General features: G+C 40.8%; 1 protein-coding gene across 1 annotated transcript; it reads left to right on the top strand.

The window, feature by feature from the left end:
• HAO1 (hydroxyacid oxidase 1) lies at positions 1-27,669 on the top strand (the record flags this gene model as incomplete). The annotated part of the gene is made up of 8 exons (XM_084283284.1): positions 1-137; positions 8,780-8,931; positions 19,909-20,164; positions 22,858-23,033; positions 23,745-23,836; positions 26,700-26,858; positions 27,133-27,202; positions 27,599-27,669. 8 exons carry the CDS (start codon positions 1-3, stop codon positions 27,667-27,669), a joined length of 1,113 nt encoding a protein of 370 aa, XP_084139410.1.
• Between the last annotated feature and the right edge of the window lie 266 nt (positions 27,670-27,935).

Raw genomic sequence — 27,935 nt, 5'->3', positions numbered from 1 at the left:
ATGTCTGGAAAGCCAGTTTGTATTTCGGATTTTGAAGATTACGCTAAAAAATTTCTCCCCAAATCAGTGTATGATTATTACCGATCTGGAGCAGATGACCAGGAGACATTAGCAGATAACGTGGCAGCATTCTCAAGGTAGGAGGATACTTTAAGGTTGTAGAGTGCGTAAGTTATGTTATTAGGAGATGTAGTGCAATATTCTTTTTGTGTCAACAAAACTTACTTTTTTTGAAACTTCTTTATTTTTCGACTCAAAGAATTCCTTCTCAGAACATCTGTCTCTCTCCTTTCTTTTTCTTTACCTAACATTTTCTATCAAAAAGCAGTCCTAAAAATGCACTAGCATGATCTAATTTTACCTGCATTTTGTTTCTTTTATTTCAGGAAACAAACTTTCCAGGTGTAACCAACATTTCATAAGCTGATGGAAGTGTAGCTTCTACATTTTAAGCTATTATACAGGCAACACATTCTTGTATTATTGTACTTTTTAGGTCCTGAGTCAGTTTTAATACAACTGTACCTCCTAAACTGAGTTATTTTTGTGGCCTTCCCTGGTAAGTCTGTGCAACACTGCTAAATTGCAGCTTCCTACCCTAGCGGTGTGCTCTGGAGAAAGCTCTGAAAGCCAGTGCTCAGCACTGTGTGGCTGCTGTGTGGCTGACTGTTCAGGAGATTTCCAACAAAACGTCAGCACTTCACCATGAAATATTGTAAATGATAGGTACTATTGTAAACCAGTTTTGACTTGCAGACCATAGCTCTGGGCTCCTGTTGTCAATACCTCAAATCACTCAACCCTTTGTCCCAGAAGTGCAAGGTCAGCACAGAGTAAAGCAACATTTCCTGTCAGATTCAGCGGAGGAGTGTCAAAACTCCTGTCAAATCACTTTGTGTTATGTTGGCTCCCCGTTCCCTGAATCTGTGCTGCAGCTCTGCTACCAGAGCATCATCCCTAGCAGAGCAGAAAGGAGAGAATGTGGCCAGCAGGCTGATCACCTCATCCTGGTTGAGCCCAGTCAAACTATTTAAACATGCAGGTGTTACCTTCCCTTTCCTTCTGTTACTCTCTGTTGGTGCAGACATCTAACTCTCCTGTGCCCTTCTTTTGCTAATCTCTTAAGGCTTTGTCTTTAATCCTGCTGTGTCTAACAAACCATAACTATTTTTCCCAATTTATCTTTAATCTTTCTCCCTCCCTACTTTGATTTTCTTTCACAAATGTCACCCATCCTGGCAGCATGGCTAATAGTTTCTGCCTTGAGCTCAAACAAAAATGTCAAATGTGGATAGATGTTACATGCTGCATTGCAGGAGTGGTCAGGGTCACTCCGCATTTTTTTTCTTTTAACATCAGAATAGGGTAGAAATTTAAAGTTGGCACTAATGAAGAGTCACTGAGTGAGCTCAGTCTAATCTCAAGTGGTGTGGATGCTCCCATGCCTGTAGAGAAATTTACTGGGCTGGATTCTCACATCCTTATGGGGTATGGCTCAATTCACCACAGTACCTTCATCTCACAGCACCTGCCACTAGCTGGACTTCAACTCACTTTACAGTGGTGGTAGGTATTGTTTGCCTTATGCCTTTGAAATGAAATATCAGCGAAGGGTTAGAGGAAGGGCAGGTATTCGTTTCAGTGCTAACTTCTAGGCAGCTTGCTGGGTTAGGACCTGCACACTCAGGGGGAGCTGGGTGCCTGAAAGGAAACCCACGGCACCAGGGGACTGAGCAGAGTGGCCACCAAGCTAACTGGTCCCAGGTGTCTGAAGTTAAGGAAATGCTGCAATGGAGTTCTCATCTCTTTCTGAGCTTATTGCAGTCTGTAATCTCCTGGGAGATGAAAATATTTCTGTTGATAAAGGAAAGGGTTGTGTGGGAACACTTCTGGATTTTGGAATGAGTTAAAAATGGATCAACAGGTTTGAAGGTATAAGTCTTTTAAATTCAGGCTCATTTGTAGTTAAATAGTTGCCTGTAGCTTCTTGTATATCCAGAATTAAGTGATTTATGCAGATATACACAGAAAGCTTGTGGCAGAGCAGAATATTAATGCTGTAGAGCAGCAATCCTAGTTACTGCTCCTGTTGCTTTTCCACAGGCTGTGAGCAATTCAACTGGAAATCTCATGCAACTTTCTTAAGATTCAAGAAAACTTGGTAATTCATCTGGTGGCATTTCAAAAGTCAGCTCTAATGCTAGGGACATACATAGAAAAGCTTTACAGTGTCAGAAGAAAATCACTAACCTACACTGTGACTGGTTATTCCGGACCTTCCATCTCTATGCAGAAGCCCCCATTAACGACTGAAATCTTCTTGTGCTTGGTGGTGTTCATACACAAATGAAATGACTGTTCCAAGGAGCAAATAGAAGCAAGAAAGGTTGTAATGCTTCTTCATTGAATGTTTCCAGATGCCTTATAAAGGTTATTTACCCTAATAAGAACAAAATAAAATGTTAAGAATAGCACATTCAGAAGAAGCGATCAGAGGTAATAAACTATAAGGGTAGTGTGTGTATTTTTTTTTTTTTTTAACTACTGACTACTAGAGCTAATCATGGTTATAATCACGGTTGCACCATGAATCATAGATCTAATCTGTATGGAAACCAGCTAACAAAAAATGAGTATGTCAAGTTGCCATCTTGGTACTAGTGGGGCTAGATGTTAGTGATGAGAGCAGCTTTGCTCTGAAGTTTCCCACTGCAGGAGCAGACTTCTCTCATACAGGCCTCCTTGCATCAGCCTGGTCATCTGTTGGATTCACCTCTTTCCTGCAATCTTTCAGTGTATTTTTAGCCTCCAGTTTTAGGCATTCAAAAACTGCAGAGCTCACAGGGAGGCTGTGACTGAGGGTGGTATTAATTAGAAGTGCCTTGAACAGCCTGAGGCAGTGTAACTTTGCCAGATCTTGGTGTGACTGAAATGCCCGTGTACTGGCTTCCTCCTCCTCAACAGTAAAGTTACAAGCGGGGGTGGTTTTGGAGGTGGAAGCTGTGTTTCTGTCTTTGCTCTCCCTTCATTTGCCTGAGTATTAGATGATCCTATTCCAGCAGTTGCTCTAGACCATTTAAATGTCTTCCAAAAGGCAGTTAAAAAAATCCAAATGACTGACAAATGGGATTTGTTTTATTAAATCATCAAACAGAATTTATAAACAGCCAAAAAAAGATGGCATGGGCCAGAAATATTGAAGTCAGAACTATGCTTGTTACCTTCCCTTCACTTCCCCCCTCTCTCTGTATAGACCTAAGCACAGACAAGTGCAGTGACATGCTGAAGGCCACCTAGTAACAAAGTGGGAGAGCTGGGATCAGAGTCCAAAACCCAGTCACTGTTGTAAGACACACTGTCCACTGGTTTCTGATAACTGCAGCACTGGTGCAACTCTTCCTCTATGAAAAGGCAACATAACTGAAGTCACCTGCCAGATGGTCCTTACTTGTTGTTAAAGTGAATCCTGAACCCTCCCTTCTTTAATGGGATGGTGGACCTCTGTGGAAGCACATTCAGCACAGTGCTCCATGGGGTGGATCTCGATAGCTGCAGTAGTCCCTACCTGTGGGGTCCCTCAGCAGCTACGTGACAGTGGATTTGTGTGTTCTTAGCACATGGGATGCTGTGGTTAATGATTTTAGACCATGTGTAATGGCTTCCTTGCGGCACATCTAGAGATGTGAAACTTCATGTAAACACTCGAGGTTATCTAGTTTTTAAGACTAATTTCAGCATGAGCAACTTCAAAAACCTTTGTTTTTAATATGGTGCTTCTGTGAGAGAAGCATAATCTAACCATTATGGATGCAGGGCTGCTACTCACTCTGGATTCAGTCCCTGAGTTGCATAGTCTTTGTCTTAAACACGTTATTGGTTATCTCCCTACACCTGAGTGCAGATCGTAGGTAAATATAAAGTAAGATGGACTTTACACCCACAAAGATCACAGAGTCAGATGACTTTGTGAAAGAAGTACGAAGAGCTTTGCTTCCATTGACCAGAGAAATCTCATTTTGATTTCTACTGTCAAAAGTTTAGTAAATACCATTTCAGGACACAGGGTTCGATCTGTTTAAAGATGTTTACAGTATTTAAATATTTATAGGTATCTATATAAATATTTGTATTCAAATGGAAAAGAAAAAAGCATGAAATTGGACCAAAAGCATGAAATCTTAGCTAGTATTTTTGTAATGCATGGTGCAAGATTGTGAAGGTGAGACAGAATGATAGGACACTTTCTATCTAGAATAAAAAATCAGTCAAGTTTGTGAACTCTTAATGTTTTTGGCAACTTAGTGGTTGCATTTACAATGGAAATAGATTATTATTAAGGAGTGATCTAGCAAATGAATGGCTGTTGATAAATAATGCAATACCTTTGGAATGGTCTATGCAATTTTTGGAACAGCACAATTCATATCCATTTGATAAAATCACATGTCCTGGCCTCTTGACAACACAGGAACTTAAAGTAGTTTGGACTTGTAATTAGATACTGGAGCATAAAATGCCCCCAGAAGACCAAGGTTTCAGATGAAGTCAACACTAGGTACAGTCATTCTGCTCTAGTTTCCAGTTTATCTGAGATTTGATGTTGGACTGAAGAACTGGTGCTTGCATTTCAACATCAGCATTTTCCTGCTAAGGCCAGATAATTCTTTATTCAGTTTCCAAATGAAGTGGAAATGGTACTTGCATAAGTGAGGCATTAAGGCCAGAGACAATCATTTAAGGTGTCAGAGCATACATTATTCCCTATGGCATCTGACTTCATTCACCTTGCATTTGTTCTGTGTCCGGAAACACTGTATGTCCTTCCAACACTGTGCTGTCTGGTGATTAAATTCACACTCAAGTTGTCAAGAAAGCAACAGGCCTGAATAAAGAATAGATTTTATGACAAGGCAAGGCTTGGTTGGGTGCCTTTGGCTTGATGGCACTCAAGAAATCAATCTAAGATCACCTCTTTCCGCATTTTAATGAGGGTAGAAGTATGTGTGTTTAGGAATACATTTCTGATAATCTGCTGTGACACGTTTTGCCACTGACTTCCCAGTGGCATTTGAAGATGATGCATTTTGTTGTCATGTACCAGGAGCTTGTTTATCAGTGACAGCACTGATGTATATTTTCTGTAAATGTACCATCATCTTGTAGCTAGGTATTAAGGGCATTAAAATGATTGGGCACATGCTTTTTTTGACCAATATTTAAATTAAGGCTGAGAATGTGATTGGGGTCAAACAAACATGTCAAGTTGCAGGGAGAGGAAAAGAAAGGAATGCTTGTAATAACAGGTTGGTTATGTTCCTGCAGCGTCTTTCACCTCAGGTTCAGTGTGCTCTGAAAAGAATTGTTGTGTGGATGGTGAGACATCCTGGTAGAGAAAATGTATTTTTCACAAGCAAAAGCAGCTGTTGCTTGGCCTTGTGCAGCCATGGTACGTGCCCCTTGTGATGGGAAGGAGAGGCAGTAGGGGAGGTTAAGGTTATCAAAGAGGGTTGGAGCTGGGATGGGGCCTTTGCCTGAACACTGTGTCCTTTCCCAAGCACACTGCTAGTGATGCAGTGTGAAGGGATTATTTAGTATGAATTCAGAAGAGAAATGAGAACAGCTGCTTGAAAAATGTGCTAGATTTTGAAAATTTCAGCAGTTTTTCAAAGCTGAAAAAGAGTGAAAAATGAGTGCTCTCCTCTTTATCTTACTCATTTGAAGAATAATTTACATTTTGAAATTTCTGAACAGGGAGGGAAAAGGGAAAGCCCATTAATCCCCCTTCACTTTCATCCTTCTTTCAAAACAGCTTTCAGCTGAATTTGTCTGAATTGGGAGAGCTCACTACCTTCCCCAGTGCAGCACTTTCCAGCCACCAGCTGGTAGGAAAGATGCAGCAACTTGTAATTAGCGATTATAACATGCAAGTGTGGGCCTTGTTTAAAAAGGTGTGGGTGACAAGATAAATAACAAATGTACAAGGTCTTTACAAAATACCTTGCAAATGCTTTTGCTCAAAGAATTGGAGGAAGCATGTCTTGTGTGGCAGTCTAACAAAAGTGTGCTCTCGTTACTGGGAAATAATGCTCTTGGTTTATCCTTACTGCTGTTAAGGGTATATCCCTATGGATTGTCCAGAAAATACCTAATTTCAGTTGTTTGGTAAAGGCACAGCTGAAAAAAATCCATGTTTGATAAAACCTGTTGCTGCTTTTGTAAAGAGCATATTAGTAAGATAATGATCCCTTTGGTGGTGTTTGTGGGACCCAGTAAGTGCCCAGTTATGAGTGTTGATTTGATGCTGGTCTAGAGCGTGTGACCTAATAAGATGCAAGGAAAGAAGAAGCCACAAAATCAATCAGGAGAAATGTTTATGTTTAAATTCTGGGGCTAATAAATCTGATGGCCCCAAAAACCTTGTGGACAGAGTTATTTGATGGTACATAAAGGTGAGTGGGAAGGAAAGCATTTATCGCTCCTTATAACAGTGTCATTTTTCTTGTATACTCTGCTGGGGGTAGATAGGGGATTTTTGCTCTTTCTGCTTCTTTTCTGAGCTAAAAGAACTAAAGAGATTTGGTTCTTCAGGACTGACACTCAAATGTGTGCTTTGCTTGCACCAGGTAAAAAAAATCCTACAGGTCAGGGACGGCTGAGAACTAGGTGGCTGGAAAAGGGTAAGTTATTTCACGTCCTTATGCTTTTGAGTTAGTCTGTAAACTTGAGCAAGATTATTAATGAATTTGTATTTGCTGGGAAAAGATGCCTTGAAGCTGGGAGAAAGCCTTTGGAATGAAGATTAGGAAGAAGGGGGAAAAAAGTCATGTTTTCTTTGTCCCACCCTCAGCCTGTCCTCCCCTAAAAAATAACAATCTGACACAGAAGCATGAAAAGAAGTCCGAGGAGACATACTTACAGTGTGTGTCTTGGCATTGAATAATACAGCTGACTCCCACAACCGCATCTCTTCTTCCAAGCATCATAACCGTCCTTCTCCTCCCTGGGGAGCACGTTCTGGAGAACGAGCGTGGCCCGGTGCTCTACAGCATAAGAAATTCGGGTCTCACCCTGGCTATGTCTCAGGCTTCGTATGGAAATGAAAATTGATCTTCCTATAAAATGAAAAGACTTTTTTGTTTCTTTTTCTTCCTTCCTTCCTTCCCAACCACCCCCAACCTGCAGCTTAGTATGCAAGCTCAAGCTGACCGCTACTCAGAGTCAGAGCACGGTCTGAAGATAACTGGCTCTGGTTGCTCTCTTCATGCTAATAATAACAGCATCCATCTCCCTCAGGCATTCTAGTGCTGAGCAGGTAGTCAGGTTGAGCAGTACTAGAGATTAAGCTTTTAATTATTTTCTTTAATTAAAAATTCAATAGCAATCATCTAAAAGTGCGGTCTTTCAGAGGGAAGGATGCATTAGTAAGACATTGACGCAGAGCCTATTACTGCTCGCAGGGAACGTTGGGACCTTGCTCAGAGCACACCCCTGAGAGCCAGCACCTGCTGATGCACACCCTCTTGTGGCTTGTGCTAACAGCAGCTGCACCATGACATTTCGTGGTTGGTGAGAAAAAGCCCACTTTCACATGTACCCCCATGAATCCAGCCACATTAAGATAGGTTTGGGTACTGCCAGTGCTGTCTAGTTGACCCTGTGACAGGGTTCCTTGGCTTGTTGTGCCCTCATTTGGGAGCGGGAAGGAGGAGATAAATTTTTGTGTCCAAACCTGTGATGTCCAGCCTGCTTGCATCTTCAGGTGTGTTGTGGGCGTTTTAGTTCTCTTTTGGAGTCAGCTTCCACTTGTACCCAAGCTCAAGGAGAATGAAGCCCTGGGTTGGTGTGGTTTCTGGTGGAGGCGCTGGAAGCAAAGCAAGGTCAGGAACAATTGAGCAGATTCAGGGCCAAGTCATTCAAGGACTAGATTGTAATTTAGTCTCTTGGGAAAGTAATTGTGCTACTTGGTCTTTTCCTGTACCAAATTACAGTGGCTGCATTTGGTCTTTTCCTGGAAATCTCAAGTCTTTGTGGTATGATGGGCTGCTCCTGGGGCTGCAGTTACTTTTCAGCTCAGCATGTGATGCACAGCAGCCTGTGTCTGCTGGGGTTGGGGCTTCTCCAGGCCTAGCGGCTCTCAAAAGGTGTCAGCAAAGATATAATGCAGTGAATGTCCGTGCCCCTCTGAGCTGAGACAAGTCAAGGCAGTGATCCTGCTCACCTGTTTTCCACTGGAAGAAGTGTGGCAGCTCATTTTTCTCAATGCAGAGACCCAGAGCACAGGGACAAGAAGGGGTGAGAATGCTAGCCAGGCTCATTTTATACAAAAATCCTGTATCCTTTGGCTCCCTGGCCCATCAAACAAGCAACCAAGGGAGCTGAGAGGGTGACTAATTTCTTCTGTTCCTGCACACCTTCTGTCATCCAGCTCCGTCCCAAGGTTTTCTGGGAAGCAGGGATTCACTAAATGTTCTTTTGCAGCTCCCATCTTTTCTTTCAAATGATACCAGCCAACTGTTTTCAAAGGATCTTTGCCTCTTTCACTCTCTATTGATTTTGGTCCTTTCTTGCCTGCTTCTTCCTTGCTTTGTACGTTTTGCAGGTTCTCTGCAGCTCCAGGTCGCACAATGTTCTGCTCTAGCAACCCCCTCCCTGGAGCCTTGTTGCAGCATCCTCCCCTCCATTTTTCACTAGTTTTCTCTTGACAACAGGAAAATCTGCTCTTGGACATTAAGAACTATAATTCCAGTGATGCAGGTATTTTATTCTATTTATTTGTCAGGTGGAAGCTGTACCCCCGGGTGCTCAGGGATGTGTCTGTAATGGACCTGTCAACTTCAGTCTTAGGGCAGAAAATCAGCATGCCCATCTGTGTCGGAGCAACTGCTATGCAGCGCATGGCTCACCCTGATGGAGAGATGGCTACTGCTAAAGGTAAACCGTGCAGCATCCCTGCAGTCCTCTTATCTCTGAATAAACAAACAAACAAACAAACAAATGGTGGGAAGCGAGCAGGTGGGCACTTGTTTCTGTGTCTTCAGATGGAAAAGGTAGATGCCCAGGACATCAGAACAGGAGGTGGCTTTGATCTGGATCCCAGACTTAAGGCATACACAGGCTTCACCCAAACATCTTCAACAGTGGTTGCAGTCTGACACATCAGAATGGTAGTACTTAATTCTCAAGGGTGAAAATGGAGGGGAAAGAATTACTATTAGCTTTAGTCCATGTCAAAACAAATTTAGTCACAACAAATACAGATTAATGTGGAGAACTGGACATGGGTGACGCAAAGCGCAGCAGGTTGTGTGACCCAACTGGAAGAGGCCAAGGAGAACATCTGATGTCCCTCTGTGGGTGAGCTGGAGCTGTGTGATGGCTCCAGGATTCCTCTCTTCAGCCCTCTGTCTGTTGTAACTGTCTTCTGTTAAAGATTGTGTCTTTCTGGAGAACCAGCAGAAATATTTTTGTGATCCTCTGTAATAAAAATGCATCCCTAGCTTTTTAGGGCTACGAAAGACTACAGTATTTAACTAGTATGACTGCATTATGTTAGCCCTGCAACTGCTGGCAGGTTGTTTTTGTACCACTTTGGCAGCACCTTTTTAGGAAAGCCATTTGGTCTTGTTTTGGGAATAAAGTGGTAGAAAAATCACCTTTTTTAAAAAATAAATAAATAAATTATTTTTTAAACAGAAATGGCAATTAAAATAAATAAATAAAAGCTGCCTCTTTCTGGCTTGAATTTGCAAGCTGTGGATACTTTTTGCTTGGCTGAACAGTCACCTGGTGCCAGAAATCTCCCCTTGGTGTCCTCCTTGCCCACTCCACCAGAGCATCTGTCATGGTGTGAGTGACTTGCTTTCTCCTAACTATGGATGTTTCACAGGCCTGCAGGAATCCTTAATATCATTTGTCATCAAAATAAAAATAGAAAACATCTGTATATTTATACATTCTATAAATGTAAATGTGTATATATTTTCATGACAAGATAGGCTTCCTTTCACAAGTCTGTTAATGAACACCAGTGGTCATCCATGTCTTTGCCTCAGAAGCCCTTGCCTATGTTAAGACTTTTTGCTTCAAACATGGCATTTTTTTTTAGGACATCCCAGGCAAGAAAAGGGCTCCTCCAAGCTAGATGATACGCAAAGAGGTTGCTGTTGTGGAGCCGGCAGCCTAAAGTGTGTGAGAAATGAGGTATTAAACAGAATTCAAATGTGAAAATTTCTCACTCCTTTAATCCAAGTTGCAGAATGGCACAATCTCAGAAGAGGCCACATGGTGTGCCTGCTGCATACAAAAAGCATCAGGGTGTGCGTTTCAATGCCCCAATGCTGGTAGAATGGAAACGGTTACAGAACAGAAGTAGTCCTGTGCATGGATGAGCTATTAATTTAACAGCAATTCCATGACCAATGCAGCAAATGCTAGTGTGAAGTGAGTCTGATTATATGCCCTGCAGTGACAGCTGGTCTTGATTCTTGTTAAAATGCGGCATTGCTGGGAGATTCGCTGTGATGAGCTGCAACACTTCAGTATTGTTACCCAAGGCCTCCAGCAAACTCAGCCTTGTTGTGAGGCTTAGACTTTGCTTCTCAACAAGGAGCAATCTGAGTTTTCCTTTCTGTCAAAGGAGGCTTTTTTTAATTTATAGTATATTTGGGGATTTTTATTTATTTATTTATTTATATTTTTTTGCTAAGAGATTGATTAAGAAGCCAGATAGTATGTGTATTGTATGTGCAGGCACGTTCCACACGATGGAGCTCGAATACCTTGAACTGGTTGGAGAAGCTGCGTCCTGTCAGCTGCGTTAGTGCTGTCCTGGCCTTTGGCAATGCTTGTGAATTATTTCTGGCCCAGGTTATGCTGGGAGGAAACTCTGAAGCATAATACTGTTAAGTGCAAACACATTAATGCAATGTTAAGAGTGAGATTAGAAATATACAAAACCCAAGATTTTTCTTAACAAAAATATCCACCAATACTATGGCCTGGCCACATTTTATATCATAAATCTAAAGCTGCATATAGAGTTGAGTGATAAAATAAGGCTAACTACTAGGGCTGAGTTATGGTTGTGGTAGATAACTTAATTTTGGAATTTCCTGACTCTTTTGCACTTAGTTTCAAACTGTAACATGATTATTGCATTTAATATTCCTGGATTTTCAAGCTAGGGGAGAGCTTAGTGTACTGGCAATGGTCTGAAAATGTGGTCAAATAAACATATCCGTGGGAGTTGATAAATTTTTCATCACTTTAAGGACAGTGTAATTAAAATCACACCCTCTGTATTGCATTAGCATTTCTCGTAGAAAAAGTTCTCAGTTTTGTGCTCTGTTAGAGGTGGAGCAGGGCAATTGATGCCAAGCTTTTGGTTTGACCTTATAAGATGACAGGGATTAGCTGTAAAGTACACGTTTGGCTTAAAGCTTCCCTTAAATTTGGGACATTTGGGATCAAGGGTTTTGTTACATCCAACTTCTCTTAAACTTAGTGATACCTCAGAAATACAAGTGGCCAGGCTGTTGGTTGCTTTAAATCCACGTTTGTTTCAGCTGCACTGGTTTATGCAAGGCAAGAAAGTCTGATCCATAGTCTCATGGCTTTTTCTGAAAGCACTATGTACTTGTAAGCTTGAATTTTGGCTCAGGTGTATAGGAAACAATGCATACAGCTGTTGTGATGGTCCTTACAAAGCACAGCGTGGTCTGACCCTAGTCCCCTCCTGGCTTGAGTAGCTGTAGAACCAGGCATCATGCATCCTGACTTTCACTGGGGGGCACAGCAGCTGCCCAGAGGAGCGCCCACAGTGCACGTGTGTGCGTGTGCCTGGGCACTACCCTGCAGGTGCCACAAGAAATGCAGCTGCCAGGTTGGGATTGAACCTCAGGACATGATCTTGGATTCGCGTCATCTTCACCTATAGAACAGGGTGGTGCAGGTAGAAATAGCAACTTTTTTTTTTTTCCCTATGTTTTTGTATTTCATCAGCAATGTCTAGTCCTACCAGTGACTTCCCTTAAGCAACAGCATTGTGCTTTGATCTGCTCTGCTCTTCCAGTGTGTTTGCCCGCAGGCTGCTGCATAAATGTCCTCTCTGGGGAGAAGGGCATCGATGTCATGCTGTCTCTCATTAGGTAAAGCTTCCTTTGCAGACCCCTTGCTTCAGGCAGGAGTTGTGTTTTGGGGAGCTGTTGTTTCTCCTTGAGGGAGGCTGCTCCACAAATGAGCGCACTGGTGTAAAGGAGCATGTGTCTGACTTAAAATAGGACAAAGTCTGGCCACTTGCCTTAAACACACCTTCATCAACAATTCAGTTTCATTAGTAAAGGTTAATTTTTGGGGGAAAAAATGTTGAATTGTGATATTAAAAGTTCCTGATGGTAGGCAATTGAACACAATGTTTGTAAGTTACTCCAAAAGTTAACTCCACTCTGAACAGTATAAGCTGTAATTGCGGTCAAAACTTGTATAGCTTCAAATTCCAGAGGTTCGATTTTGTTATACTTGTTGGCTAGGCTTTATATATATAGTCCATACAGGCTGCAATAAGTTTGCTCGTCAGTTTTCTTTGACATATCTAAAAGGACATGGAGTCCTTCCTTATTGAGTGCTTTCTCATATTTTAAACAATTTCATGGACCTGGCAGAAGTTTGTTTTTTTTTTTTTTGTTGTTTTTTTTTTTTCTTCTTCTTCAGGGCTTTCTTCAAGTATATTCCCTAGCATTTTTGTTGTAGTTCATCTGTGGCAATTTTTCAAATACAGGATTTTCCTTTTCAGTAGAAACTGAAAAATTGGGAGGAAAATTGTTTTGGATTAACTGAAACGTTTAATTTGATCCAAAAGGCAATGTTTTATTTCACTTTCCTACTAGCTAATGCTTTTAACCATAGCTCACTTTTGAAACAAAAGTGTTAGCTCAGAAGAAAACATTTCCATTTTGAAAATATCAATGCATGACATTTTGACTTTGGTGAATTTTTCTTGTCCTTCCCACTCCAATTTCAGCTTCTTTAAAAAATATTTGCCAAATTCAATGAATAATCTTAGCCACCATTAAAGAGCAAAGGGCTGTTCTCTAAACACTTTTCAGCAGAATTTTTCCATTTTTTTCCCCTGTTTGTCCATTGGAAGATTCACTGTTCCTCAATGCAAATATATTCATTTCCATCCTGCCTTCATGCGGTACTTGCAAACCAAAGTGATCCCCATGTTGTTTTCTGTCTGTACTCACCCATGAGTACAGTAGCACTCATGGTCCTGTGAATAGGACCCACCTTTAAGTACATTGAAACAAAATCTTGTGCGTTATCCAGCTGCTTAGCAAGAAATAGCAAATTTTTTGAAATCTCACTTGATCATGAGCAGATAAGTAGCATTATTTTATCAAGATTTCTATTGTTATATAGTGATGCTAATTGCATAACGCTGTCTTAATTCTTACTGACTGATTACCTCGTATTCTGTTGGTTTAGCCCGTAAGTGGTACTGCAGTACCTGACTTTTCTTAGATTTACTGAAAATTGGGCTGAACAGCTTACTTGTTTTCTTGGCCGGATCTTTCAAAAAATTTGAATGCTAGTTGTTTAGATCTGATGATTTTATGTTTACTCTGCAATTGCTCTCAAACAGCTTTCTGAGTTACTGCTGACTCAAGAAGGATTTCACCATCACCTGTGATGCATCTGCACAGTCTGCTTTGCCAAATAGAGAAGAGGAATACTGGCTGAAAAGTTTTTTTCCCACCTGTTTACTTACTGTCAGCTCTATCATTTTCACCTAGACTGGGATCAATACCTTTGCTCCCTTGGCTCTTAACAGGCTTCTGAAACACTTTTTGTTTCTTTAATGCTGCTGAACATCTGAATTCAGGTTTCTTGTGCTCATCTGATGTTCCCATGACTGAGCGAAGTATTTTGTGATCTGCTGTTTTTTGTGCTCAGTCCCATGGTGACAACAGCAGGACTTTGCACCCATCTCTCACTTGCTACTTATATGATCTAATAAAATAAATTTCAGGGTATGGCTACTACACAGAGTCATTGAAAGGAAAATATTCATGTGGGACAACACGGGACCTAATCCTGACTCCCCCAGAGATGTGTATGGCCAGGGGACTTAATGGTGCAACTATATACAGGTGCTCTGGCATGACAGCCCTTCAGACCTGGCAGTGTGTTTCCCTGCTGCCTTCCTGCCCAGCTGACAAAATGTTGTGTCAACAAGCTGTCGGCCCAACTTGCACAGAGAGTTTTGAAAGGGGTAAGTGAGGTAAGTCTGGGCAGGGGATTTCTCAGCCAAGTGTGTTTCGTCAAGAGAGCAATGTTAAGTACTTTAAACAACTCTGTTTCTTAGGAGATGCAACTCAAAGAACATAGCTACTTCTCTTGAGAAATACCACTGTGCCAAAAGGACACCATGTTGATCCCAAACTTGTCCTTTGGCCCCGAACATGGGGACAGTGGATTCAGGGAAAAGTGACCACAGTGGGGCTTTTTGACCAACATGCCTCTGAGATGCCCCTAAAAGGCAAACAGTGGGAACTTGCAGAGCAAGAGAAAAATAGCGAGATTTACCCTTTCCATACAAGGAAGGTAACCCTGACAAAACAAGAAAAGTTAAACTGGGACCTTCTTCAGTGCTCTCCACTGAGGTACGTTGCCTTTGGGTTGCCCACAGGAATAAACTCCATACCTTTTCAGTATCAGTTAATGTAGTGATACCCCATCAGAGTTAGGAAGGAGACATGGTTTAAAGATGAAAAAAGGGCTGAGAATCATTATTATAGAATTACAGGATGGTTTGGATTGGAAGGGACCTTAAAGACCATCTAATTCCAACCCCCCTGCTGTGGGCAGGGATGCTTTGCACTAGACCAGGTTGCCCAAAGCCCCATCCAACCTGGCCTTGAATGCTTCCAGGGATGGGGCATCCACAACTTCCATGGGCCACCTGTTCCAGTGTCCCACCATCATTGCTCTGTTCTCCTGTGGACTTCACAAGTAGGTCCTGTCCCATGATCAGCCTTGATTTGTTGCTACGTAAAATAGTTTAGTTGAATTCCCCAAGAAAGGAGACAGTCTTGTTTTGTTTGCATTTATCTTTCTTAATGAAAATAAATGTCCTTGTATCTCAGTTCAGGTGTTTCCAGTGGCTCAGGACAGGTGGGAATGGGGCTGAGGCACCTGTGCCCATGCAAAGCAGCTGTGGAGCGAAGTCTGTGGAGGTCCTCTTTCTTAGGCACCCCATCATATCCCAATTAGAGGTGCATTTGGCCTTGAACTAAGGTGGAGTACAAAGAACTTAAAGCTTTATCGTCCTGATCCTGAAAGCTCCCCCTAGCCTCCTGTGTGTGCCTAATGCCATGCTTTCTGCTCTGCCACTGACCTCAGTGGGAACCTGCAGTGTGTACAGAGGTAAATGTATGCTTTGGGCAATGCTCAGGATTTGGGTTTAAAAGATGACCTTAAAAAAAAAAAAAAAAAAAAAAAAAAAAAAAAAAAGGTGGTCTGAAATGGCATGAGGAAAGGCTGGTTTAAAAAAATCTGATGTTTAAACTCTGGCAAATGTCACATGTTGCTGCAAGTTTCCCGTGGGAATACGGATCTAGGACTGACTTGTAATAGTAAATTGTAAAAGTATTTGCAGCACCCCTAAATTGAAATGTAAAATATAGTTGTTAGAGGAAATGAACTGCTTCTGTTTTCTTCAACTGCAGTTATGCATGTAAGAAGAAGTATATTTTGGCAAATCCTGATTTGAGGTAGAGGAAAAAAACTAGCAATACTCTGAGACTATGTATCATATTTTTGAAAGCCTACAAAATTGTCAAAACCTTAAAAATGATCGAGGTAAAAACATAGGTCAACTAAAACCAAAACCTGGAATCTCCAAAACTTTGAAAAATGTTGTGTGCATAGACTTTGAATTTGACTGTGAAAATAACAGAATCACAGAATCCTTCAGGTTGGAAGAGACCTCCGAGATCACCTAGTCCAACCTCTGACCTAACACTAACAAGTTCTCCACTAAACCATATCACTGAGCTCTACATTTAAACATCTTTTAAAGACCTCCAGGGATGCCCAAAATATATGTGTTGAGCTGGTGCTTTAGCAGAGAGTGGTTAACTATAAAAGTAGAATGAGAGAGGAATTTTGTGAGTACACTCTTATGAAAACTCCATAGCCTAATTTGGGATAGTTGAACTTTGATTTTTATCAAAAATCTAATCTTAAATAAGATGAAAGTGTTACCTTCTCTATTGCCACATATCCCGGTAAGTTGAAAGGATATTTTTTTTGTGTGTGTGTTTAAAATGGTATTTTGTGTTTAGAATCTTCTATTCAGTGAATATACTGTGTGGTTTCTATTTCCATTTCTGCTTTTGCAATTGTTCTTGTGTCCTTAGGGCTGTATATATTCAGAATAAAAGTAAGAATAGAAATAAATGGATACCTACAGACAAATTGAACCATAACATTTACATTTTTCCCTTATCTGATCTGAGAGTTTTGCAACTGCTGGGTTAGTAACCCCTCCCTCTCATTCATGAACTCATATTTGACAGAGCAAAAGGAACGCTGCTCCCTTGTTTCTTAGCATCACTTAACGGACTTGATTGAGTAAATCACTTATAATGGGATTTGTGACAAACCACCACAGCTGATCTGAGCAAGATTTTAGGCATTCAGTAGGTTCTAAGATGTGCAGAAGGATTTTTTTTATTATTGTTATTTTTATTAGTGACTAGTGTGAGCTAGGCCTGGAATTTTAAATCAGTCAATTGTTTTCTTTTACTCCTCTGAATCAGATTTTATTTTGAGTCAGTTAATATTTATACCTTATTTCAGTTCAGATTTTTGTTCCTGTATCTTGTAGTAAAGCAAACACAGCAGCAGCAAGAATAATTGAACATGACTTTAAAATTGCAGTGATTGAAGTGGAGGGCTGTGGTGTGATGCAACTCACCTACTTTTAATCATTTACATGTGATCTATTCACTGGAGGCTGCCTTTACAGACAATGAGGAGAATTATACCCTGTAACTATTTCACTTCACTTACTTCAAATGGAGTCTAGGAGACCATCCCTTATGCACATGCTTGTATTTGCTCAGATACATCAATCTTGATAAATTAGGCAACAGATGCATTTCCAATCTGATTGACAATGGAATACTATAAAACAATTGACCTGTGAGGATTATTCAGCAAAGACTTCAACAGTTTGACCCACTTAGCCTTTTGATTAAGTTGCAGCCTGATTGCAAACGATTGGTGAAGAAAATACAACACAAATCGGTGGTTTCTAATGCACCTTTTCTTTGGGTAGCCAGAGGGTGAAAAACACTACCTTACCTCAGGTTCCTGTTAGGGCAGCACAGATGCATCTGTATTGTTTTGTGTTATATGCTGTCTCTTGTGATGTATACCTTTTTTCTTTTTGGGAGCAGAAGGTGAATTTAAGTGGGCAGCACTTCCTGAAGCTTGTTAGATGTTTCTTTAAGCTGCTCCTTAAAATCTGTTGATTCTGCAGTTTGCAGCTCTTCATGTGGTAGCAAAACCTGCAAGACAAAAGGCATGGGTATTTTCACTGATTGAAAGCTGCCTTGTGGCTGTATCCAATTTGTTTGAAAAAGCTGTTCATAAGCTTCAACCCTGAGATTTGTAATCCTTATTTAATAAAAGGCTGTCATAAAGACCACTTTTTAATACCTTCATGGCTGGAGATGAGGTTTTGAAACAGAGGTCCATTTACATTAAAAAAAAAAAAAAAAAAGCGTGCTGTGGTAGACCAAGAAAAATAGGCTTTATATAATATTTGAGTTTTACAGTGTTATTTCCTTTATTTTACTTTAAGTGATAGATTACTTCTAAAAGAATAAGTCATATATTCATAAAAATGTAGTTGTATGAGGTTAGCCGGTTTGCAGTGCAGCCCAGTTTGGAAATCACCCTGTGGAGGTAGCTGGCACAGGGCCTTGAGCTGCCTGACCCCATCTAGGATTGTTTGGTGATGTTTGACCACGGGGCTGCCCACACCTCAGGAGTGATTTCACTGTAAAGTTATTGAAGGTGAAGGAGGGAAGTGCAAATAACATTTGCTATGAACTCCCCTCCCTTTGGCCTCTGTGGAGTTTTTTGGACACCACTTGTCTGTTGTACCTGCACATCTTCTTTTTCTCCTTTAGGGACTCCTGGATGGGGACTTGGGGTGTTTCTCTCACATTCAGCAAGACCAGATTTTTATTTTTAGTTTTATTACTCTTCCAGAAGAGTGAAGCTTTATGTGCAGGATCAGGTAATGGATGTTGAGACCCACTCCTTTAGGTCATGAGATAGGATGCAAAGATGTCTGAGGAAACACTAGTGGAGGTTCCCCCTCAAATCTTTAAATGCCCACCAAAAAAAGCCTGTAGAAGCACTGAATCTAAGCATCACGTTGGCTCTGATCTTTGGGTGAGAGTGTTCATAACATTAGCTTTGTAGTCTTAGTTTACCACCACTCTTCTGAAGGTTTGGAGCTGGATAGGAGCCCTGTTCAAAGATTAGTTGGAACAAACTCATCTCTCAGTTTATCAGTTGGAGAAAATGTGATTAGCTACCTAATCTGTTATTGGCTGAGATGTATTACAGCACCCTTTTTCTTAAGTTCATAAACATTTGTACTGTGTACCTACATATGTTTATTCAGCTTGCACTATTTTACAAGCAAATACTTCACAAACTGATGTTTTTTTCTGTTTGCATGAAATGGTAAATGAATAGCAGAATGATGATTTAACATTTTGCATAATACAATATCAAATGACAATCTAAAAATGCAGGCGGGGAGGAAATAAAATTCGTTCATGCATTGCATGCAAGAAACTGAAATGTTCCCCTGTGAAACCAACCATCCTTACAGCTCAGTATTAATTCATATGAGAGGGACAATGCACTTTAGCTGGTGCTTTTGGCTTACATCTGTGGAAAGTTCTTCTGTGGAAAATAAGAAGCCCTCAATCTTGAGGCCAGTAGCTACCTTTTTGTAATCAACAAGAGCTATAAAAACAGCAACACTTGCTAGGCAGGAGATCTTGGACAAAACAGGGATCACATCTGTGTAATAAGGTTGCCTGCTGGACTGTGTCCTTTCTCTCTTCTGTTATTATGCCCTGAAACACCCTGTAGGGATGAAAACAGGCACTTGCTCAGAAAAGTCCTAGGAGATACCTTTATTAAAAGGGCTTCATGCTAGCGAACATCTTGAAGGGGGGAGAAAGTAGTCAAAACGCTATGATAAAAACTTGGAAAAGTAGCAAGTGCTCGAGGGGGCACATGTGGCAGTGGCAAGGAGGACCAAAGAGCACTGTTGACAATGATAGTCCTAAAATGCCAATCTGCAGCAATGTGGCAGCATTCCAAAAGCTGGAAATATGATTTTTTTTTTTTTTTTTTTTTTGGGGGGGGGTGATCATTTAAGACTGTGTGTATGCAAGTATGCCCTTAAATGTGGGCTAAAATTTCTCGACGAGTGTTAGCCAGACTCTAGGGGCTTACAGACAGACCCCCCATAGGATGAGGAATTAGTAATGTGGGATTAGGCTTATTCTGATTATAATGTCTTTTATTTCCAGTATTAGAACAGGAATCATCCCAAGCATGCACACAGCAGTTGCCAGAAATTGGCCAATGAACACAGAGAATAAGCCAGAGAGCTCTCACAGCAGCCCACTGCTGTTAGTAACTGCTAACTATTAACATAGCATGCACTGAAAGACTAAAAGCACATTCACGCTGAAGAAAGGCAGTGTGGAAGCACATGCACTGACACTCTCTTATGAGCCAAGTGCTCCTGTTCAGAGGAGCCTCTGTGTTTGGGGAAGTCTTGAACATGACCTTGTGTTCCTCCAGCCTGCCAGGCCATGGGGACAGGAATGATGCTGAGCTCCTGGGCGACCTCTTCCATCGAAGAAGTTGCTGAAGCAGCTCCTGACAGCCTTCGCTGGCTGCAGCTTTATGTGTACAAGGACCGGGAAGTTACCAAATCCCTAGTGAAGCGTGCGGAGAGAGCAGGTTACAAAGGGATCTTCGTGACGGTGGACACGCCGTTTCTCGGCAGGCGCATCGATGATGTGCGAAACAAGTTCCAGCTTCCTCCCCACCTCAGGTAGGTGCCTGCCGGTGGGACGTGGGATGAGCATATGAGTTGGTACGCTGTACAGACCCTGACTAATACTTGCTGAAGTGCTGGCAAAGTGGTAGCAGCCAAAGATTGGCTGGAAGGGTAAAGAATGAATGAGATGTGCAGGACTTGGGTTTGCAGCAAAACAGAGCTAAAAATCTTGCCAGAATCTTGTACTTACAAGGTCCTGATACTGCCCACAGTATCAGGACATATTTTAAGAGTACTGTGTTTGCTCTTACTCAGAACCTGGAAATGAAAACAAAATTGAAATTAAAAAGAAGAAAAAAAATGTATTTTGAAGCATTGACTTGAGTTCTGAGTGAAAGTTAGTTTTGAATACTACTAATGTATCTGAAGTGCTCTTCCAATGTCTCCTACAACTGTTATGTTACGTATGTACATGTATGTACCATATGTAACATGAACATACCAAGAAATAAAAAATCACATCCCGAGGTTCTTCATTTTCATAATACTCATTTCAAAGGTAAGCTATGGGACTGCACAATAAATCTGATTGTTCACCTTGGAGGTATAAAGCTCCAGAACATGGGCTGTCAGATCCCCTCCCTATATTCCAGTCCTTGAAGCTAACATGTGAGATAGTGAAGACTGACAGAACAGCCTTAACTTTGCCTCTGATTTCTATATTAAAGTACAACCTTATCTGAAAAGCACCAGAAGACACAAAAATCCCTGACAAACCTGACACTAAAATGTAGTACGCTGGCATGCATATGCCCCATGTATTAATCTTGCTATAGATCTGTGATTGACAAAGCTTTGTTGATACACACTGACATTTTACCCAAGGAGAAGGTATTTTTAAGAGCTTTTTTTAGGGGTAGTATCATTTTAAGGCCTGGGGTTAAAGATAAACAGTTTTTGATTGAGGGTCAAATAACCCAAGAAATATTTGAGACAAGCAATAGAGCATTTCTGAAACACTTTGACCCCACCTGACCCACCAGTAACAAGGTTTTGTTTGATTGAACCATATGAAATAATATGAAGTTGAAGTAATTTTTAAAGGTTAAAATTCCTTCAGATTTCAGAATGACTCTCAGTGTTTTGTTGCAGAGTTGGTGGTGAAATTCTCTAGTGTGGGGCTCTGCTTAGTTATGTGATAACTTTTTCTTGGCTTCAGATTTTCAACAAAGTTTCAAAGCAACAACAAGGTGCCATTGTGCTCAGAAATGTATGTAAGGCAACATTCATTCAAGTGTTGATCTGTATTCCGCAGTCCAAGAAAAACAACAGTTATTTATATAATCTTATCCATGGTTCTGTTTTTCTCTGGGTACCCCACCCTTCACAAACCAACAGCTGAAAAGCTGAATCTTGCTGAGAGCCTGCTCCTTTCTCATTTTCTTCTTTGCTTGGAGCTGAACAGAAAACCCATGTGAAATGTTGCTTGTTACAGGCATGAAATCAGCAGTGAAACTAGCCAGTTTCCGTGCAAAAATAGTGTGTGTTCCCAAAATGTGGAATATGAGTATAAAATAGCACAACGTGGAATGACACGCTATTTCCAGAGAACAGAGCAATCAGCCTGGTGTGGAACAGAGGTGTCCTTGGTGGTACTGGTGTCACTGATGGTGGTTTGGTGTTTGTGAGCGCTCAGGCACTCAATTTCTCTATGCACCCTCATTTCCTCCTCTCCTGCTTTGTCCAGTAAGACTGAACTCTGATGCCAGGGGCTGATACTTACCATTTGATTCCTAGAACTGATTAGATTGCTTTGGTGCTAAAGAGCAAATAATAGCTAAAGTTTTCATGCGAGCTTTGTTCCCGTACGTTTTACAAGCAAATATACAAAAAAAAAAAAAAAAAAAAAAGATGAATTGTACGCAAGAGGAACTGTCTGGATGTTGGTCTTGTCAGCCAGATGAAAATTCTGGTTTCATTGCAAGGCTTCATGCAGTTCCATCTAATTCATGGAATTTAGGAAAATTTCCTTTCCTTTTTCTCCTCTACCATCTACATGTTGCCCTGTTTCCTTCAGTGCTTGAATCCCCTGGATTGGGGTGGGGGAGAAGTGGCAGGAAAATACTTGCTGTGTGAAAACTAAGGGCACTTCTGCTACAGATACGGGTAAGTAGAGGTGCACTGCTTGATGGCTGTGGGTCTTGGATTATGTTATGAAAGATCGATGTTCCCTTGGGATGTGTAGCCTTTGCTGCTCAAGAATCTGAATGGCCCACAGTCTGATGCATTTATCCTCACAGTGCCCCTGGAGATGCTGGGAATCTCCATATGGTGGGAAACTGAGGCCAAAGGAGTGGCTAAGGGTTGTGCCCTATGTTGCACGCGAGGTCTATGGCAGGATAGATGGTTGGGCCCAAACCCTAAATTAGTCTTTTCATTGGGTTTTGCCTCCTGATCGTGGATTTGATGCCGAACCTTTAGATTTTGGACTTTATTCTATTTCCTTCAAAAACATTAGGAGTGCTGCCTTGGGCCAAAGAAATTTGCACCAAAGTTAACAAATGTTTTGCCAGCTGAAGATCTTGACTTTGACAAACCCTGATACAACATCCTGGGGTAGGCTTTTTTGCTCCTGCCCTACAACACAACACAAGTTTAGCACAGGTGTGCTGAATGCCGGCACTAATATTTTTATGACTCCAGTGAATATTTCTCAGACTATTTTTCTGTGCTTTTTGTCATTTTAGATTAAAAAATTTTACAAGCAACAACTTGGCGTTCTCCTCAGGAAAAGACTTTGGAGAAAACAGTGGACTGGCTGTCTATGTAGCCGAGGCGATTGATTCAAGTGTTAAATGGGAGGACATCAAGTGGCTTCGAGGGCTGACCTCACTGCCCATCGTCATGAAAGGAATCCTCAGGGGTGTGTAGTTCCACTGCTTCCTATGAAGCAGGCAAGGCGCTCTTTCTTGCATAAGGTCAAAGAAGGGGGTTTTGCATTTTGCTGGTTGAAGGTACAGGTCAAAGTTTGTGGTTTATCAGGCCTGAATAATAAGAATTAATAATAATTCTATTTAAGTTCATAGGTTGGTATAACATCAGTTGTATCAGAAATCACATAGTCAGGAAGATCAAACATTGTACTTGTAAACCCTCACTCTAACCTGAGTTGTGTGCTACTTAAAGGAAAGCTGGATTTCTGTTCTGTCAAAAGAGCACTGAGGATGGTAAAATAGCTTCATTTGCTATGGATTATTACTGCAATCTTATTGATAACTATGGCATTGAGAAAATCATTTAGCAGAAGAATTTTAGGGAGTGCTCCAGGACAGAGAAAAGAGAATAAAAAGACTGGCCATCAAAAAGGCTGTTAAGCCAAAATGACAAAATATTCTGCTCCAGGATTTCAAGTGACATTTCTAGGTTTTTTTGCTTAAAGACAAAACTGTTATTCTGTGTTGAGATGAGCATTTGGAAGGATGAAGCCCTAAGTGGTTTCCCAGTATCTCGCAATTTTTATTTATTTATTTATTTATTTTGAACTGATGCCATAATTTCCCTCATGATGTTGCACTCCCAGTTTTGGAAAGGAGTATTTTCTTATTATTTTTTATTTATTTTTTATTTTTTTCAGCTGATGATGCTAAAGAAGCTGTAAAGCTTGGGGTAAATGGTATCCTGGTGTCAAATCATGGAGCACGACAGCTTGATGGAGTCCCTGCAACTGTAAGTACTGGTGCCAGTATGCAACAAGTCCTCTCTGTATTCGGCTTCTTGTTTTCTTCTGCTGAATACATGGTAGCTGGAGGAAAAAAAACTGTAAGTATATCTGTCTAATGCCTTAACCTATGAGCCTGTCTCCCTCTCTTTCCTTCTCTTTAGTATGTCACAGCATACTTTGAGTTAGAATCAGCCTCTCCTTTGTCAGATCAATTGAAAAATCCCTGGAGGGTTTACGTGTGACTTTCTTCAAGCTACCTGGGTACCCTTTCCTGGCTGCAGTAGCCAGCATGGGAATCCAGAGGAGCGATTTCAGATAGCATATTACTGGCAGTTACACTGTTAGAAATTAGGATTTTTTTTTCTACTCTTGTCTTTTATGTCTTCCTCATTCCTTTAGAAACCCTTTGTTGCAGTTTGTAGATCACCAAAGATTGCACTAAAGATGCTATCCCCTTTTAATATTCTCTGGAGACTTCTGAAAAGTTAAGTTAACAGAACAGCTAAAGACAGAAGGAAACTCCCCTTTTCTCCTTTTAAACCTTTTCACCTTTCAAAAAGGTACAGGGTGGTTAAATTACATGTTTTTTCCTTCTTCCTTTTCCTTGCTATGCTACCCTGTACATCTTCCAAAGGTAAAAAGGGATTTGAGAAGTTCTCAATTGACAAAAATGAAAGAAGTAAAGGAACATGAAAAGGGTTGTGTTCAGGCTGAAGGAAAACCCCCAAAATTCCAATCATCACTCATCATGCTTCATTTGGTGTGAGAAAGCTGCACAAGTAAAGAGAGAATGAATGGGAGGAGAATCAAAGCCCAGATGTGACTGTTTCAGGATTTCTGGTGTGCCCTTGATGAAAAACCTCCATTTTTCCATGAGGATTTTCTGGAGGGAGAAGATAAGCCCTTTTCCATTGCAGAATGTTTTGTATGTGAAGTTTTAGCAGTTCAGCCCTGCAGGCCCACTAGTGACCCCCCCTTCTTGCCCTGAAACATTTCTACTTTTCTCCTTGGGGGCAGCTGAGGATTTCCCCAGTTGATTTCATTCACCAGCTGATCCTTCAGAGGTCTTCACATGGACCCATTGATTACCTGCCTTTTCAGAGGGTGGGTGCCTAATGCTTAATAAATGTATCTTCTTTAACTTCTGTCCTCTTGTCACCTTTTAAGAATGTATGCCTCAGTTTTACCGAGCGTATTGGAAAAATCTTGGGCAAGTCTGTGAGGTAACCCAACAGGAAGAATGTATGAGGATATTGAAAAAAAAAAAAAAAAAAGAAAAATGAGAACTCAAGAAACAGAATTATTATTTTTTGCCAAGTAGAACAAATTAAAATTGTGAACCACTTGTTTTGAGTTATTCCTTTGCAACACTGTTCACTGTGCAGATGAGAAAGCACTATCAAAGCTGGCATGTTCACTGGAATTCATCTTACAAAGGACTATTTCACAATGCAGTTTTCATAATGTAAATATGTGTATTGGAATACGCAAAGTGTTTCTGGTTTTGAAACAATTTCATGGTTTTCTAGAATGTGAGCTGAACCCGAGCTGGTTAATATTTCTAGGGTCTAGTTACACATTGAGGAAATCTATGTTTTAATTATTGTTTGCATCATACTTTAGTTATTATAGCACTTTAATGTTGGTACAGTTTGTCAGGATGTAGAAAGTGGTCTCTGTATATGGAAATAGATCCAAAATATGTTTGGCAAGACGGCAAAACCAAAGGGAGGGGAAAAAATCACAGCAAGTGCCAAACTTCAAGAAAATTTTAATCCAAATCTAAAAACAAACTGTACTTTCAAGTTTTTTCCCTCATCTCCTGGTCATTTTTTATCCATTAGAAAGGAAATGAATTGCATCCGTATTTGAAAGACATGAATTTGTATGCCTTTTGTCTTACTACCACACACTGTTTCCAGTCTCCTTAGTACTTGGCTTCCAGTTCTGTGTCTTTCCTGATATTCATGAAAAGGAACTGTTCAGGCATTATGGGAACAGTTGCTATGTAATGCTTGAGCCTTGAATTCAGGAGGTTCATCTCTTCCTGGGACTTCTTGCATGGTGTTGACGTGTTAGTAAATTCCCTGGTTACTTGTCTGTACCTTGGGAACACTAAGCATCCTTTCCCCCTTACCTTTACCACTGGCGTAGGGAGTAAGGGGAAATTGGTAAAAGCAATATACATGTGCAGTAGAAGAAAACATTTTCCACCTTGCTCAAAATTCAGAGAATGCTAGATTTTCCTTATATTAAGAAGCTCCTTCTACAACTATTCCTGTAATCAAGATGCATTTTCAAATGGAAAAACACATTCTTTGTTTTTTCTGTCAACTCTAAGAACAAGTTCCTCATGACACATCTCTTACTCAGTGTCTTTATGTACTATGCCCACTTTTGTGTTCCTTGGTGCTAGCTGGCCCTCATTAAAATTAATAATGACTTCAAGGAAGAAAGTGAAGATGGTTATTTAAAAAGCCAGTGATTCAATTTTATCCCCAGACTACTGAACACTGAAGGTTTGGGGAGGGCAATATCAAGGAGCAGACCTCATCTGTGCCTGGTATTTCTTAAATTCTTCACAAGTATTTCAAACTGGCTTGTGTTGGATACGTGTGATAGGATTAGATGGACATTTTATGTGATCCTGCTGATTCTCATTTTATTTATGTGACTGTCCAAGTAAATTTGACCTTTTTGTGTATCCGCTAACATTCTAAGTCAATTCTGTTTTTGAACGCAAGGCTGTATTACTAGTGCATACAATTAAGCAAGCAATTACTCATTTAGCTTTTTTTAAGCTTGAATTCAAAAAATAAATTGTGCTGCAGAAGTGGACGAGCTGTATTCCTGGTTTCACTCTTCTAGATTGATGTCTTGCCTGAAATCGTTGAGGCTGTGGAGGGGAAGGTAGAGGTGTTCCTAGATGGTGGTGTAAGAAAAGGCACCGATGTTCTCAAAGCATTAGCCCTGGGTGCCAAAGCTGTATTCATCGGAAGGCCTCTCGTCTGGGGCTTGGTTTATCAAGTAAGTCACAAAAATCTCAAACTTATGTTTTTAGATACCTAGACTAGCTGTTCAGGCTTAGTGTATGTGCACGTGTGTATGTGTACCTGTAGGGGTGTGTGTGAGAGAGGGTTTCTGAATGCATGTGGTTATCCAGATCTTTATAATAATCTAAAACTTTCTATCAAATCCTTAAGAGTCAGGGTTGTCCATGAAATGTTCTTTATATGTTATCTGTATCTACACACGAGCTACATGTACATATAATAGTGCACGTTGTTTCCTAATTGCCTAGGGTGAAGAAGGAGCAAAAGAAGTTCTCCAGATGCTGAAGGAAGAGTTTCGCCTGGCAATGGCCCTGACAGGTGAGACTTGTTTCCTCTCAGTAACAACCACCTCTGTCTCTCGTTTCCTCAGAGCTTTCACTTGCCCTGTGCAAGGTGCTATAGTAACCTACAGAAGGGAGATAGAAATGTTTGCAGTATAAACAGATTAAGCTGCAGAGAGATGAGAAAAGAGACTGCTGTTAACCCTGTCCTATACATGGGAAACTGAGTAGATTAAAGTAAAAACAAGTATAAATGTTTTTGACAAGGAAAGTGATAAATCCATAGAAAAGCAGTGGCAAAAAAAGTCACTAGGGGGTGGATTTTGTTTGATGATGCAGATAGAAATGCAATAGAAAAAGAAAAAAAAAAAAAAAAAGCTTAGAATGGGATAGAAAAGTGAGGCTTTTGACCAATATGTAACTTGTCCTCTAGGATGCCGCAGTGTAGAAGAAATTAGCAGGACGCTGATACGAAGACATGACGTATTGCTTTCCAAGATTTAGGTCTGAAGGTGACCACCTTGCCTGTTGCACAGAAAGTATGCCACCAAATAAAAAGCAACTGTTTGCTCTTCGGGCCTCAAGCTGCAGTCCTGACTGAGAAGGGGTCATTTGTAAGACATCACTTGCCGAAGAAAGTACATGAAGCAAATTTTACAGGCGTTTCTGTATTCTGCTAGGCTCTTATGGAAAGCTGCTCTGCTGGTAGTTGTGACTAGAAATCAGTCTTTATACAAGATCGGCACAGAAGCTACAAGGTGTTTCTGCAA

This window comes from Netta rufina (assembly GCF_964035555.1).
Source record: "Netta rufina genome assembly, chromosome: 3".
NCBI classification, from domain to species: Eukaryota; Metazoa; Chordata; class Aves; order Anseriformes; family Anatidae; genus Netta; species Netta rufina.
This window is presented reverse-complemented; position numbering and strand designations above follow the sequence as displayed.